The 15917-nt window shown below is 44.1% G+C and overlaps 1 protein-coding gene across 1 annotated transcript in view; it reads left to right on the top strand.

Moving 5' to 3' along the window:
* SLC2A12 (solute carrier family 2 member 12) overlaps positions 1-15917 on the top strand; it is a 90691-nt gene that overhangs the window by 40304 nt on the left and 34470 nt on the right. Inside the window, exons 2-3 of the mRNA XM_040429172.1 lie at positions 3678-5006; positions 8339-8461. Coding sequence (XP_040285106.1) covers positions 3678-5006; positions 8339-8461 — 1452 coding nt within the window. The remainder of the gene's footprint in view (positions 1-3677; positions 5007-8338; positions 8462-15917) is intronic.

Below are 15917 nucleotides of genomic sequence, written 5' to 3'. Positions count from 1 at the left end.
GTTAACTGTACCTACATTTATTTGACATTTTGTCTCTGTGATGCACAGTGATCTGTTTGGGCACCCCTGGGTATATCCTGATAGGCTTTATCACAGGACAGCTTAGGCACTTGTTAGCTCTTGATGTGTCAGCCCCATCCATGTTTTATCCCCCAATATATTTTTTGCACTTCATGATAAAGCCCTAAATATTGTATATGTCACAAGATGGTAAGGTCCAGAAGTGTTATTTTACAGCAATAACATTCAACGACTGGGGTTTTAAACATGGTGACTGCTCAGAAGCTAAGCAGGCACTGTAACTACTAGGTTTCTAGACACCTGTAGACAATGTCTGTGATCGGTGGTATCGCCATCATGGACATTTACCCCCTCAGATGTCCTAGTCAATTGAGACTACGGCATCTGAGAGGATTTTCCCCAGGAGCGCTGCATTTCCAGGGCCTGAATGGCTCTCCCATGCAGCAATCGAGGGAGCTGTTAGTTTGTTGTGATAGCCTTGAGCCCTGTGCCAGTGTTCCATAGAGGTACACCGAATCCCAGGTGCATTAGCAATTCATTGCAGTCTATGGTAGAAGCGATCAGATGATTGCATGCTCATATCCCCTAGGGGGACTTAAAAAATGGGGCGGGAAAAGTAAAAAAAAAAAAATTATTTCAAAAAATATAAAACATCAAATCACCCTCTTTCCCCATATTAAAAATAAAAATCATAGGCATTACTATGTCAAATCCCTGACATATTAAAATCCAAACATATTCATCCTGTACAGTAAATGCCATAACGGAAAAAGAGAATCAAAATGGCTGATTCACAGTTTGTTCGTTGCTTCACCTACCAAAAAAATGTGAAGAGAAAGTGATCAAGAAGTCATACACACTACGAAATATTATCAATAAAGGCTACAGATCAACCCTAAAAAAATGAGCTCTCGCAAATCTCCGTGGATTTAAATATATAAAAGTTATGGGTGTCAGAAAATGGCAATGAAAAGAAAAAAATCCATTTGTTTTCAAAGTTATTTTTTAAAGTTTTAAAACACAAGAAAAACTACAGTATATACCGTAAATGTAGTATCCCTGAGAAATTGTACTGTCCCGTAGAATGAAGTTAACAGTTGAGTTTTACTGCATAGGAAACAACATAAAAACGAAACCCATACAACTATGCCAGAAATTCCACCCCATTTGGAATTTTTTTTACAGCTTCCCACTATATCATATGCAGGATAAGATGGTGCCATTAGAAAGTACAACTTGTCTCGCAAAAAAAACAAGCTCTTATGTGGCTCTTTGAACAGAAAAAAAAAAAAGAGTTAAGGCTCTGGGAAGGCAGGAATCCCATGACTATTGTACAAAATAAAAATCAGACACCATATAGTACATGACGATCTCTTTATAACAAAGCTAGAACCAGCCCTGTACCTCACATGGATCCAGAGATCTCCCCATTCATTGCTCTGCTAGATTTATATCAAGCTGCAGCTCAGGAGGTGTGTCTTTTCTGCTGCAGCTAAGGAGGCGTGTCCATATTCTCCCTATCACAGCTCAGGAGGTGTGTCTTTTTCTGCTGGAGCTCCCTGCCTATCACAGCCCAGGAGGCAGTTGAAGGATGAAACTGAGCATGTGCGACCTTCTCAATGAGGCAGACAAAGAAATAAAAAAGAGAACAAACAGAAGGTGGCGAAACAGATCCATTTTATCGAATAACTTAGTGGCTATGCAAAATTTTTAATGACATGCAATTACAAAATTATTCAGATCCAGGTGCTGGTTTGAAAACTGGAATATTTTTTGTGGAACAGCCCACTTAAGGGTTTAGATAAGCCAAGACATGTCTGATTATGTGCCTAAACCAAGAAAAGACTGGCTTAAAGTCCCATGTACATAGAGTATTGTGGGCCGAACCCACTGACAATTTAATGTACAGTATATGGGAAGCTCCAGACTTTTCCCCAACAGATGAACAAATGTAGATAGAGCGGACGGCACTCACCCTGAGACAACATGTACAGCAGTGTAACCAGCTGAATGGGTGACGGCCGTTTCGCACCGAAGTGCTTCCTCTGGCCCGTAATCAAAGTGTTCAATTCACCTGGTCTAGACCCCACACATCAGGTGCAAGGTTTATTGAGGAGATTACTCCACAAACACTGTGAAAATGGCACCTTGTCGCAAAAGACGGCAGAAAAATTACTGCCACTCTTCCCCTTAAAGCCATCTTGGTACTTTGTACCCAAGGTCCACAAGTCACTGACCCATCCCCCGGGTAGACCCATTGTGTCTGGGGTTGGGTCAGTGACTGAATCCCTGTCCAAATACGTGGACTGGCTACTCAGGCCCATGGTGAGTGTCATACCTGCATACGTTAGAGACACGTCGGACCTCCTCCAAAAATTAAGGTCTATACCTTGGCAGGAGGACTTCCGTCTCGTGTCCTTAGACGTGGAAAGCCTGTACACGCGCATCCCCCAAGATGAAGGCATTAAAGTAGTCACGGACATATTGTCCGAGATGGGCAAAAGTGAGAAGCTCTCCAGCTTCATCCATGATGCCCTGGAGTTCATCCTCAAGCATAATGCCTTCAGGTTCGGGGATGCGTGGTACAGGCAAAAGTTTGGTACCGCCATGGGCACTCCCGTATCATGTACTTTTGTAAACTTATATTTAGCTAGATTCGAGGACAGGTACGTGTACACACTCTCCAATCCCTTTCTCCAATGTATCCATACTTATTTGAGATACATCGATGATGTGCTCATGGTGTGGACAGGGACTGAGCTGGAGTTTTCTAATTTTGTCAAGTATCTCAACCAGGTGAACGACATGAATATGTTGTTCACGCACAAGTTTGGCGGTGACCGGCTGGAGTTTCTGGATGTAGAGATCTCAGTGAGAGAGGGCGAGTTGGTGTTCATGTATCTCTGTTGATGTAACTTGCTTGTTACACGTGGGACAGAGCACCGCCAGCTAGCGCTTGGATTGTGCCGACTTTCCTGACTCACCCCCATTGACGTACCATCGCTACAAGAAGCAGGGGTCTGTTCATTGAGCCACAGTGCCACTCCGTCCCTCTTTTTTCTCCTTCAGTTCATTTTTACCCAACAGATGATGTCTAATCCTTTTGTTCTCCCAGGAGATAAGCTGCTGTGAGAGGTGTCTGTAATCAGCGTTCTCTTCTTGACCTCCATTGACAACACATACAAATATGTGCGCATGAGTCCTCTCCATTATGTTAGCACAGCAGCTTGGACTGTATATTCGAGTGCAGGTTTAAGTGTTGACATAGGGTGTAGGGGGGCAGTAGGAAAATAAAAATGGTGTTTTGGACTGTACTACTCATGTATAACTGCAGAGAATAGTCCAGTATCGCAGTGACAGATTGCCTTTAAAAAGTTGCCGATTTTTGCACACGTCACATTTACACAAAAACATGCAACTTTCTTTTGCCGTTTTGTTCATAGCAGGCATAGATTTGCTTTTCTGGCGCACAGATTACCAAAAGATACATGCACCTTACATCTGTATTCTGTTGCATGGAAAGCCAGTTTTAGTAAATACCCCCCCCCCCCACCAGTGTTGGTAATTTATAGAATGTACATTTAGAATAGTGTATTGAGAATACTTAACATCAAGGTGTCATTACTTTATGTAACTGCTTTTTTTTTCTCTTTTAGGATGTGGATTTTTTATCATTCTGTCAACGGTAATAGCAGCCATAAGTGGACTACTTGTGGGCTATGAATTGGGAATTATTTCGGGAGCTCTTCTTCAGCTGCACACTTTATTAGAACTGACCTGTCGACAACAGGAAATCATAGTGAGTGCACTGCTCATTGGAGCACTTTTTGCTTCACTTGTTGGAGGATTCCTTATAGACTACTATGGGAGGAGAATCACAATTATGGTCACATCTTGTCTACTTGCTCTTGCCAATCTTCTGTTGATTGCCATTGCATCCTATACAAGCCTTATTGCAGGTCGTATTGTCATTGGTATTTCCATATCCTTATCTGCCATTGCAACCTGTGTCTATATTTCAGAGATTGCACCTCAGCATAAACGAGGAATGCTGGTGTCTCTGAATGAACTAATGATTGTGGTTGGCATCCTCCTGGCCTATATTGCTAACTATGTGTTTGCAACAGTTGCTAATGGTTGGCAGTACATGTTTGGACTTATCATTCCTTTAGCTGCTTTACAAGCCATTGCCATGTATTTTCTCCCACCAAGCCCTCGTTTTCTGATCATGAAGGGAGATGATGAGATTGCAGGAAAAGTTCTCCAAAAACTAAGAGCTACTTCCCAAACCAGTGAAGAACTCACATATATCAGGTCTTCTATAAAAGCTGAATACCAATATAACTTTTGGGACTTATTTTGTTCAAGAGACAACATGAGAGCTCGCCTGCTAGTAGGATTAGCACTAAGTTTCTTTGTGCAAATTACTGGGCAACCCAATATTTTGTTTTATGCCTCGACAGTGTTAAAGTCAGTTGGCTATGAAAGCAATGAAGCTGCTAGCCTTGCTTCTACAGGAATTGGAGTTGTTAAAGTGGTCAGTACAGTTCCTGCAATGTTCTTTGTAGATCGTGTAGGAAGTAAGACTTTTCTTTGTATTGGGTCAGCTATCATGGCAGCCTCATTGGTTACAATGGGAATAATAAGTCTAAACATTGATGTTAATTTTAACAGTATCTGTAAATTTAATTCTCAACTAAACCAGTCATTGGAGGACCCATATTACTATAAACCAGTGACAATATCCAAAACAAATGAATCTCTTTGGAAGGAGTTACACCAACTATCATCAACTAGAACATTATTGCTAAATGGTTCAAGAAATGGCACAAAACTGGGATATTCAACTACTCCGATGACTCTGAGCTTCTCTGAAGGATCTCAAATAATCCAAGAAGAAAAAAATGTTCCAGTAATTATGAAGTGGTTGTATTTGGTTAGCCTTCTCGCCTATGTAGCGGCATTTTCCATAGGCTTAGGACCAAGTAAGTGACTTTCTGCTTTAGTTAGCATTTTGTTTACTAATGTTAAGTAAACTACAATCCTATTATTCTTTCTTTTGACCAAGATTACGTGATATAAGTATCCATAGTCTGATGTACACATGTAACCCCAATAAGCTTGGTGAACAATGCAAATATTTTATATGGGTAAATAAACTGTTGGTGCAACATCTCATTCATGTAGCACTAATTGATTTCACTAACTAGCTAATAAGATCAACATAGGGCAGAACTCCAGAGATTATGGCAGATGTTGTATGACAATGTGATCAACAATTTAATCACATCAAAATGTAAGGTTGTGTTTGCACTTTAAGTGTTGGAGGCTCCACCAGCAGAGATTCAGTTCATAATTTACAGGAAATATATTGCAGCATGTAGCATTAATCCCTCCCATTAAAATGACGAATACCATAGTAGGACCCAACAGACCGCATTATAAGGCAATGAGGTCTTGGGGTCTGCCAGGCACTGTTGGTATCTATCATATGATGGATTTGGCACTCCGTTATGGTCATTTTTCTGCTCCTATGATGGAACAGAGAAGCCAACAGAAATTTCAACAGAGCTTAAATTATCATGTGGCACATACTATATTAATCTCACTGAAGGCCCAGGGGACTCTCAATGCTTGGGAGAACTCTTCAAAACAGCAGACAAGTTTTCCAGGTGTCACATGCTGACCTCAGTCACCAGCCTCTTCTCTTACCTAAAGCATGCTGGCATATTTAGCAGCAGCCTGCAGGCATAGAGTCCTGCATGCTGTAAGGCCTCTTGCACACGTTTACATTCCATTTTTTGCGTTCCGTATACGCACCGTATACGGAAGCATTTATTTCAATGGATCCGCAAAAAAAAACGGAAGGTGCTCCGTATGCCTTCCGTATTTCCGTTTTTCCGTTCCGTTCAAAGATGGAACATTTCCTATTATTGTCCGCATAACGGACAAGGATAGTACTGTTCTATCAGGAGCCAGCTGTTCCGTTCCGCAAAAAACGGAATGCACACGGACATCATCTGTATTTTTTGCAGACTGCAAAATACTGAAAAGGCCATACGGTTGTGTGCAAGAGGCCTTAGAGTAAAGAGAAATAGGAGTCTAGAATAAGGTCTGAAAATACTTTGGGGTGTGATCTAGGATCTGCATTATTTTGGATTCTGGTCTGATGTCTGAAAACCCTTTGGAATCGGATCAGTTTTTAATACACTCTGGTATCTGTTCTAGGAGGTCTGAATCTATTTTTGTTTCTGGTCTGGAGTATACAGTCAGGTCCATAAATATTGGGACATCGACACAATACTAACATGTTTGGCTCTATACACCACCACAATGGATTTGAAATGAAACAAACAAGATGTGCTTTAACTGCAGACTGTCAGCTTTAATTTGAGGGTATTTACATCCAAATCAGGTGAACAGTGTAGGAATTACAACAGTTTGCATATGTGCCTCCCACTTGTTAAGGAACCAAAAGTAATGGGACAGAATAATAATCATAAATCAAACTTTCACTTTTTAATACTTGGTTGCAAATCCTTTGCAGGCAATTACAGCCTGAAGTCTGGAACGCATAGACATCACCAGACGCTGGGTTTCATCCCTGGTGATGCTCTGCCAGGCCTCTACTGCAACTGTCTTCAGTTCCTGCTTGTTCTTGGGGCATTTTCCCTTCAGTTTTGTCTTCAGCAAGGGAAATGCATGCTGAATCTGAATCAGGTCAGGTGATTGACTTGGCCATTGGATAACATTCCACTTCTTTCCCTTAAAAAAATTTTTGGTTGCTTTTGCAGTATGCTTTGGGCCATTGTCCATCTCCACTGTGAAGCGCCGTCCAATGAGTTCTGAAGCATTTGGCTGAATTGGAGCAGATAATATTGCCCGAAACACTTCAGAATTCATTATGCTGCTTTTGTCAGCAGTCACATCATCAATAAATACAAGAGAACCAGTTCCATTGGCAGCCATACATGCCCACGCCATGACACTACCACCACCATGCTTCACTGATGATGTGGTATGCTTAGGATCATGAGCAGTTCCTTTGCTTCTCCATACTCTTCTCTTTCCATCACTCTGGTACAAGTTGATCTTGGTCTCATCTGTCCATAGGATGTTGTTCCAGAACTGTGAAGGCTTTTTTAGATGTCATTTGGCAAACTCTAATCTGGCCTTCCTGTTTTTGAGGCTCACCAATGGTTTATATCTTGTGGTGAACCCTCTGTATTCACTCTGGTGAAGTCTTCTCTTGATTGTTGACTTTGACACACATACACCTACCTCCTGGAGAGTGTTCTTGATCTGGCCAACTGTTGTGAAGGGTGTTTTCTTCAACAGGGAAATAATTCTTCGGTCATCCACCACAGTTGTTTTCCGTGGACATCCGGGTCTTTTGGTGTTGCTCAGCTCACCGATGCGTTCCTTCTTTTTAGGAATGTTCCAAACAGTTGTTTTGGCCATGCCTAATGTTTTTGCTATCTCTCTGATGGGTTTGTTTTGTTTTTTCAGCCACATGATGGCTTGCTTCACTGATAGTGACAGCTCTTTGGATCTCATCTTGAGAGTTGACAGCAACAGATTCCAAATGCAAATAGCACACTTGAAATGAACTGTGGACCTTTTATCTGCTCATTGTAATTGGGATAAAGAGGGAATAACACACAACTGGCAATGGAACAGCTGAGAAGCCAATTGTCCCATTACTTTTGGCCCCTTAACAAGTGGGAGGCACATATGCAAACTGTTGTAATTCCTACACCGTTCACCTGATTTGGATGTAAATACCCTCAAATTTAAGCTGACATCAGTTAAAGCACATCTTGTTTGTTTCATTTGAAATCCATTGTGGTGGTGTATAGAGCCAAAAATGTTAGAATTGTGTCGATGTCCCAATATTTATGGACCGGGCTGTATATTAAGTTTGAGGTGCAATAAGGGGTCATATGCACTACATCAAATAGATTAGAAGCATATTCCAAATTTATGCCTTTGGCATGACATGTATTACTGTGGCATAAACATGTATGACAATGAATCACTGAGAGTCACTAAATAATGCACGTTCTATGTGCTTCTGTCATAATAATAATAATAATAATAATACCATCCCTAGGATAGAAAATGCACAGTGCTACTACTTATCAAAATGTAACCAAATACAAATTGAAAAGCATTGTAATGTAAATGTAGGTAATATGTACTGCTGGTTCTAAAGGTGTTTCCAGGTTTATTGATGCCTATTTTATGTTTTGTTTTCTTTTTCTCACAATTTTCATGAATATCAGTCAATGAGTGAACAAGCATTTCTGTGTTCCAGTGGCTTGGCTAGTGCAGAGCGAAATCTTTCCTGCTGGGATAAAAGGTCGGGCCTTTGCAATAACAAGTAGCATGAATTGGGGCATGAATCTTCTCATCTCGTTGACATTTCTTACATTAACCGGTGAGGATGACGTTTCTAATATTTTGTGAGCTTAATTTGATAAATTGCAATTGATGCCTTTAGCAGAAAAAAAAATCCACAATATGATATTTAAAACTTTAATATTTAAAGTTTGCCATACACATGTTTTACACATAAAAGCATCATGGAAATAATTGACAAAAAAGTGTGAGAAGTGTAAGAAATATCTAATTTCACTCACAATGGTGTATATACTTGTATTACATTAACAATTGTTTTAGAAGTTTTATCTGACACACAAAAAAATGTTAACGTTTAGGCCCCTTTCACACGGGCGAGTTTTCCGCGCGGGTGCAATGCGTGAGGTGAACGCATTGCACCCGCACTGAATCCGGACCCATTCATTTCTATGGGGCTGTGCACATGAGCGGTGATTTTCACGCATCACTTGTGCGTTGCGTGAAAATCACAGCAAGCTCTATTTTGTGCGTTTTTCACGCAACGCAGGCCCCATAGAAGTGAATGGGACTAAATCGCAAGCATCCGCAAGCAAGTGCGGATGCGGTGCGATTTTCACGCACGGTTTCTAGGAGACGATCGGGATGGAGACCCGATCATTATTATTTTCCCTTATAACATGGTTATAAGGGAAAATAATAGCATTCTGAATACAAAATGCATACTACAATAGCGCTGGAGGGGTTAAAAAAAATAAATAATAATTTAACTCACCTTAATCCACTTGATCGCGCAGCCCGGCTTCTCTTCTTTCTTCAGGACCTGGGTAAAGGACCTGTGATGATGTCACTGCGCTCATCACATGGTCCGTCACATGATCCATCACCATGGTAAAAGATCATGTGATGGACCATGTGATGACCGCAGTGACGTCATCACAGGTCCTTTACCCAGGTCCTGAAGAAAGAAGACAGAAGAGAAGGGCTGCGCGAACAAGTGGATTAAGGTGAGTTAAATTTGTTTTGATTTTTTTAACCCCTCCAGCCCTATTGTACTATGCATTCTGTATTAGGAATGCTATTTTCCCTTATAACCATGTTATAAGGGAAAATAATACAATCTACAGAACACCTAACCCAAACCCGAACTTCTGTGAAGAAGTTCGGGTTTGGGTACCAAACATGCAGATTTTTCTCACGCGCGTGCAAAACACATTACAATGTTTTGCACTCGCGCGGAAAAATTGCACATTTTCCCGCAACGCACCCGCATCTTATCCGGGCAAAAAACATGACGCCCGTGTGAAAGAGGCCTTAATGTTCCTATGCACAGAGAGAGCAATTAGGACAAGGTGCCACTTTCTGATCTACAACCTGTCTAGGGTATATTTTTGGAGGCACAGGAAAGAAAAAAAATATGTTGTACATCTCATCAAGAAGTGCTCTTGGAGAAAGATCCTATTCTATAACTCTCAACTTGAAAGTTGTAGCCACCGTACAACTGTAGCTCTGCTTTCAGAACAGCGATACAGTTGAATAGTGTTCTGCCCCACAGTTCACTGTGAAGTTTATGAGGCACCGCAGGTGATCGCGAAGAGATTACATCATTGCGACAACTTGTTCCTGGTCACACAGGTGCCATGACTTTATAACAACCACCAGCGCTGGGACATGGGCAACTTAGGCAGACGGCCAGAAGAGACCTGATTCCTGCTTTGCAGACTGAAGCATCTAGTGGGACTCAGATGAGTAATATATTATTTTTTTTTACACTTTTGGAGAAATACAAGAGAGGGCACTATAACTACTGAGGAAACTACAGAGGGAAACTATAATTACTTGGGAACTCCATGGGGCCATTGTAGATACTGGGGCAATACAGGGGGCATTATAACTCCTGGGGACAATAATTACTGAAGGTACTACAGGGGGAAGGTATATGTACTGGGGCAATATGCAGCACGCCAGACCTGCAGGGTATAGCGAAGCGAGGTCACGGTTATAGGCAATCGAGGGTTGCTCACTATATTGGAGAACCCTGGGCAGGCATGCAGCAGTGAATGAGAGGTAGACACAGTTCCTCTGGGGCACACTCTGTATATAGGGACCAGGCCTGATGGTGGATGAGGTGCCCTGGATGTTACGGGTATTTTTAGTGCCTGGGGCAAGGTCCCTGTTGGATTCGTGACGCCAGTGCCTGTAACGGTGGCACACCGATTTATAGGAGGAATAACTGAGTACTCAGTGGGTAAACCAAACGTTGCTTTACTTGGTGAACACAGTCCAACTTTGTACATACAGTTACAGGTGATTGTGATGATAATGCAGTCCCTTGAACAATACTTCACAAGCAGGTAGACTTTAAATAGTGGCAGGTATTAATCATGCAAAATACTTGGAGGGCGCAACAGTTAATGCTTTGCAGTGCAATGCTGCTCTATTCCCTTCAGCTATTCTAGCTGGCTGAATCCCAAGGCCCGGATGCCTGAATGCTGACTTTAATCCTTGGTATATAAATCCTCTCTCCAGTATTGGCGCTTGCTGTACTTTATAGAACCTCTGCCCATCAGGGTACTTATCTAACTTGTATTATCCTTGCTTGGTTGGGAAGCTGCAGGTTTCTCCCAGGAGGTGCTGTCCTGCAACTGGGGTGTCTCTACTGAGCTAAGCCTAGTCTCAGGAGCTTCAGGTGGACGAAGTAACTCCTCTAGTCCCCTGGAATGAACTACCACTCCCCTGCCTGGGCCTTCCTATATATATCTAGGGCTCTCTGGCTCCCTCTAATGTCTGGGAGGCTAAACTGCACCCTAACTAGGCCTGACACCAGTTAAACACAGGGAAATGCATACACATAACATTAAATGTAATAAAGACACATTAACCCCTTTTGTGCAGTGCCCACCTTAACCTAGTGGGACACTACAAATACAGGGGAGCAGTATAACTACTGGGGACACTACAGGGGGAAACTATAAGTACTGATGCAATACAGTGGGCATTATAAATACAGGGGGCAGTACAGTGGGCATTATAACTACTGGAGAAATACAGGGGAGCAGTATAGCTACTGGCAGCATTACATGGGGACACTATAACTACTGGGGACACTACAAGAGGAAATTAAAAGTACTGCAACAATAGAGGAGACAGTGTAACACTATGGGGGCACTACAGGGGGCATTATAAGTACTGGGGCAATACGTGGGGCATTTTAACTACTGGGGACACTACAAGTACTGGGGCAATACAGGGGGCATTATAACTACTGGGGGCATTTTAGGTGGGACATTATAACTAGCATTACAAGGGGACATTACAACTACTTGGGGCATTACAGGGGGACATTATAACTACTGGAGGCACTACAGGGAACATTATAACTACTGGGGATACTACATGGGGAGCAGTATAACTGTAGGCACCATGGAAGGCATTAAAACTACTGGGGGCACTATAGAGGGGACTTATTATTACTGGGGTCTCTACCGGGGGCCTTATGGAAGAACTCATTAACTGGATTATTACTAGGCACAATATAGAGAGCATAGCTATTAATCAGGAGCACTCTCAGGGAACATTATTGTAGTATACGGGAGTTGTAATACCCGTTACTACCAAAGGTCACTTGGTGTGCTGTTGTCCCTTCTTAATTATGGAAAGTTGTTGTATGTCAGTTTTGTAAAATGCAATGTAATGTGTGTATTTCCCTGTCACTGAGACTTGCATGCACAGGCCTGCTGGGGGTGTAATTACAGCTTCTGGTCCATAGAGGGAGCTAGGGAGCCCTAGTTTATAAAAGGCCAGACAGGGAAGTGCAAGGCAGACGGAGTCTAGTGTCTGTAATCTACAGATGGAGATTAGATAATGTCTGAGACAAGTCCAGGCCTGAAGCCTGCTGTTCAGGAGAAGATTCCCTCCTGAATCCCTACATGCAGAAGCAGGAATACCTTAGCCTGAGGAACCATTCAGAAGCTAGGAGAGACTGAGGCAAATATCAGAGGAGCCAGAGGTATTGAGGAAACAGAGGAGGTACTTATGAAAGCCATAATCAAGGATATAAAGCCAGACTTAGGTTAATGGGCCTTGGTGAAGAATTGCTATATTCCAGGATCAGACAGAATTAGAGTGCTAGCTCCTGTGCTGCGAATCCTGTGTTTTACACTCTGTAATTACTCTGCTGTACTGAATTGCCTGCATCGACCGAATTGCAAAATCGACTGTATGCTGAGGAACTGCGTTTCCAATATTGTCTCTGCCTGCAACCTACTAAAGTTGAAGTTCTGTTTAACACCGCGTTTCCTCAAATTATTTCCTGCATCCGCAAACGGCGTGCCACCGTTTACTTGGCACTGGCGTCACGAACTATTCCTACCTATACCTGCCCTTGCAGAGAGTCAGCTGTACCAGGTTAGTGTATATTGCACTACTACACCCAGAAACACCTACTACGCACAACTTGAGTACACTGCACTTCTCTTTTGGCGTCACGAACAGGATACGCACGCTTTATAGTGCAAGAAGCGTGAACTTTGTGCCTTATACCGTTGCCCTGTGACCTAAGTGACAATTTTCCTGTTTTATTCAAGTGGACTTTGTGGACTTAAAATCATACCCAAAGTGTACCAAAAACCTCTAAAAAGCGCTGTGCAGGGTTGCGCTACCCAGAGGAAGAAAATCGCCGCATTGGATTGTGGTTTTGTGGACTTTAAACATTCCTGCTTGCTGTCAGTGAACAGACAGCGTTTGTACCTAAAGATGGCCGCTGAGCTGGCTGAATTTACTGCTGCGTCACCTTCATCCCGAAAAGGCGGGAAAAATTGGCGCCTTTCTGAGGAAAAGGCGGGAAGAAGGTCAAGGGCAGGCGCCACGGCTTATCTGGACATTTGCATGTCTGCCAGCATGGACACCGCCTTCCCTATATTGAGATACCTGGGGGGCGGCCTCCCAGTGCAATGGGAGGAGCTGACTACTTTAATTGACGCGTCCCTATCGCTCTCCTCTGTAGGATCGAGCATGTTGGATTGTGAGCAGAGTGTTGCTGCAGCGTCCGCACCTATGATTGGAAAAATGACCGACACCGGTGTAGAGCCAGAGGAGGCTCCACCGGCCTACGCTCCGGGACCGGAGCAACCCGCCTGCCGCACCAGGGAGAAAGAACCCGAGCCCTACTATGGCTCATGGAGGGACTTTTTTCAGCCATCGTTTAAATGGTCGTCCCTGATGGCGGAGATTCGGGAGGCCGCTATCAAGCGGAATACCAAGACAAAGATCGTGTATGAGGAGCTAACTAAGACCATACATGAAAGACATACGCACACCCAACCCCGCCTGGAGAGGAGAAAGGGAGTGGTGCTGTCGTTTGACAAATCCCGTGGCTACGGGTTTATTCAGGACTATCTTACTGGCAGAGACCTCTACGTCAATCGAAGGTCTGTCAAGAGAGACTACCTCCCTTCGTACCAGCACAGCCTCCGCGAGGGAGAGGAAGTGGAGTACACCCCTGCCGAGAGCCTACGAGGCCCCTATGCGACTGCTGTGACCCGTCCCAAGCGAGGACCTGAGGATTGGGAGGCAGACGAAGGAGAAGACTACTCTGGCTGCGAGCGAGAACCGGAACGCTCTCCAGAGCCGGCCCATCACGCCTTTCAGGAGCGGAGCTCCTTCATTGGGCCGAATGTCTTCTGGCAGCCAACCGTGTTGGAGAAATGGGTGAGCCCCTATCCGTCCCCCGAGCTGCCACGTCGGGAGAAGACACTATCTGAGCTGGAGCAGCAAAGAGGATTGAGTGCTACCTTCCAGAACATCCGGATGGGACGGAGACCTGAGGCAAGTCCAGAACCTGAAGAGGCCGAGTCTGCATCAGCGGTGACTGTACCTGCGCCGGCGGCGCCAGCAGAGAACAGCGACTCCGACACCGAGAGTATTGGTGAGCAGATCGTCCGGCTGGAGGAGAAGTTGCGGGAGTTGCGTAAGACCTACACCGCCAGGATCCAGACGCCGCCGAAGAAGGATGAGGTAAGGGTGCCTGTCACCACCCGCCGACCGCCTTCTGTTGTCACCGCTCCATCAGTGCCCCAGACCGGACCCGCGATTGCTGTGAATTGCTGCACCCAGAGCACCGGACCGCTTGCTGCGGCGGTACCAAGTATGTCACACCCTGCAGTGATTATGCCAGGGCCGGCACGGCCCACCAGAGGGTTCACCCCTAGGCCTATGGGGCCAATACCTATTAGGGGCCCCTTTACCCTGCAACTACCCCCTGATACAGTCATGTGGGCCCATCCTCCTGTAGAGGAATACTACAGAAGATACCTCCCTGCAGAGCCAAGTAGCTACAATATGCCACTGTAGTCAGCCTGCTAGGCCCTTGATTCATTTCTTCAGAAGGTGATGTTAACCCTTCCAGGACAGGAGTCCTATGTTGCTGGCCCTTTGTTGCAGCTGCCAATTTGTCCACGGCCCAGTGGTAGGTGTTGACCACTGAAATCATAAAGTCAGCAAGGCCACGTTTGTTTCCAGGACCTCCTGCCTGCTTTTGTTACCCACGCCAAGTTGTGCCTGTTCCTTTGTTGCACCTTTTACCCTTCACCCCCCTTTTCAGGTTGATCAGGGGTATTACAGCACTTGTCTTTGCTGTCCATTTTATTGTGCAACCTGTTACTAAGGAACCGTGCCCGGAGACAGACTCAAAAGATACCTGAGCCTCTGAGATTCTTACTCTTTTAAAGTATTGTGCCCAGAGATGGACTCCACCGCATGAGAGCCTCTGTGATTTAATAAGAAATAACCTGGGTACGGACTCATGTTTGTTATTTGAGCCTCCAAGAACTTTTATACTGTTTTATCCATTTTGCTGTTCTATCATGGACTTATTCATTGTCATGGACTATCCTGGTTCTAATGTTACGCTGTGCCAGGTCAGCGCCCCCGTTCCATTCATTATCCTGAGAGAAGAGAACGACGCCCCTTGTCACTACCCTGCACCTTTGCCAATTGGACCTGATGCAAATGTAAATGCAGATGAATTACATGTATGTATGCCTGCATGTCTCTATTTTCTATTTCAGGTAGAGATTCCAGTTGGGCGACCCATGATGGAGTACGAGGGCGTACTCAGCTTAAAGCAGTGGGGTATGTAGTATACGGGAGTTGTAATACCCGTTACTACCAAAGGTCACTTGGTGTGCTGTTGTCCCTTCTTAATTATGGAAAGTTGTTGTATGTCAGTTTTGTAAAATGCAATGTAATGTGTGTATTTCCCTGTCACTGAGACTTGCATGCACAGGCCTGCTGGGGGTGTAATTACAGCTTCTGGTCCATAGAGGGAGCTAGGGAGCCCTAGTTTATAAAAGGCCAGACAGGGAAGTGCAAGGCAGACGGAGTCTAGTGTCTGTAATCTACAGATGGAGATTAGATAATGTCTGAGACAAGTCCAGGCCTGAAGCCTGCTGTTCAGGAGAAGATTCCCTCCTGAATCCCTACATGCAGAAGCAGGAATACCTTAGCCTGAGGAACCATTCAGAAGCTAGGAGAGACTG

This window comes from Bufo bufo, chromosome 4 (genome assembly GCF_905171765.1).
Source record: "Bufo bufo chromosome 4, aBufBuf1.1, whole genome shotgun sequence".
NCBI classification, from domain to species: domain Eukaryota; kingdom Metazoa; phylum Chordata; class Amphibia; order Anura; family Bufonidae; genus Bufo; species Bufo bufo.
The sequence above is the reverse complement of the archived record's forward strand: the minus strand, read 5'-3'. Positions and strand labels throughout refer to the sequence as shown.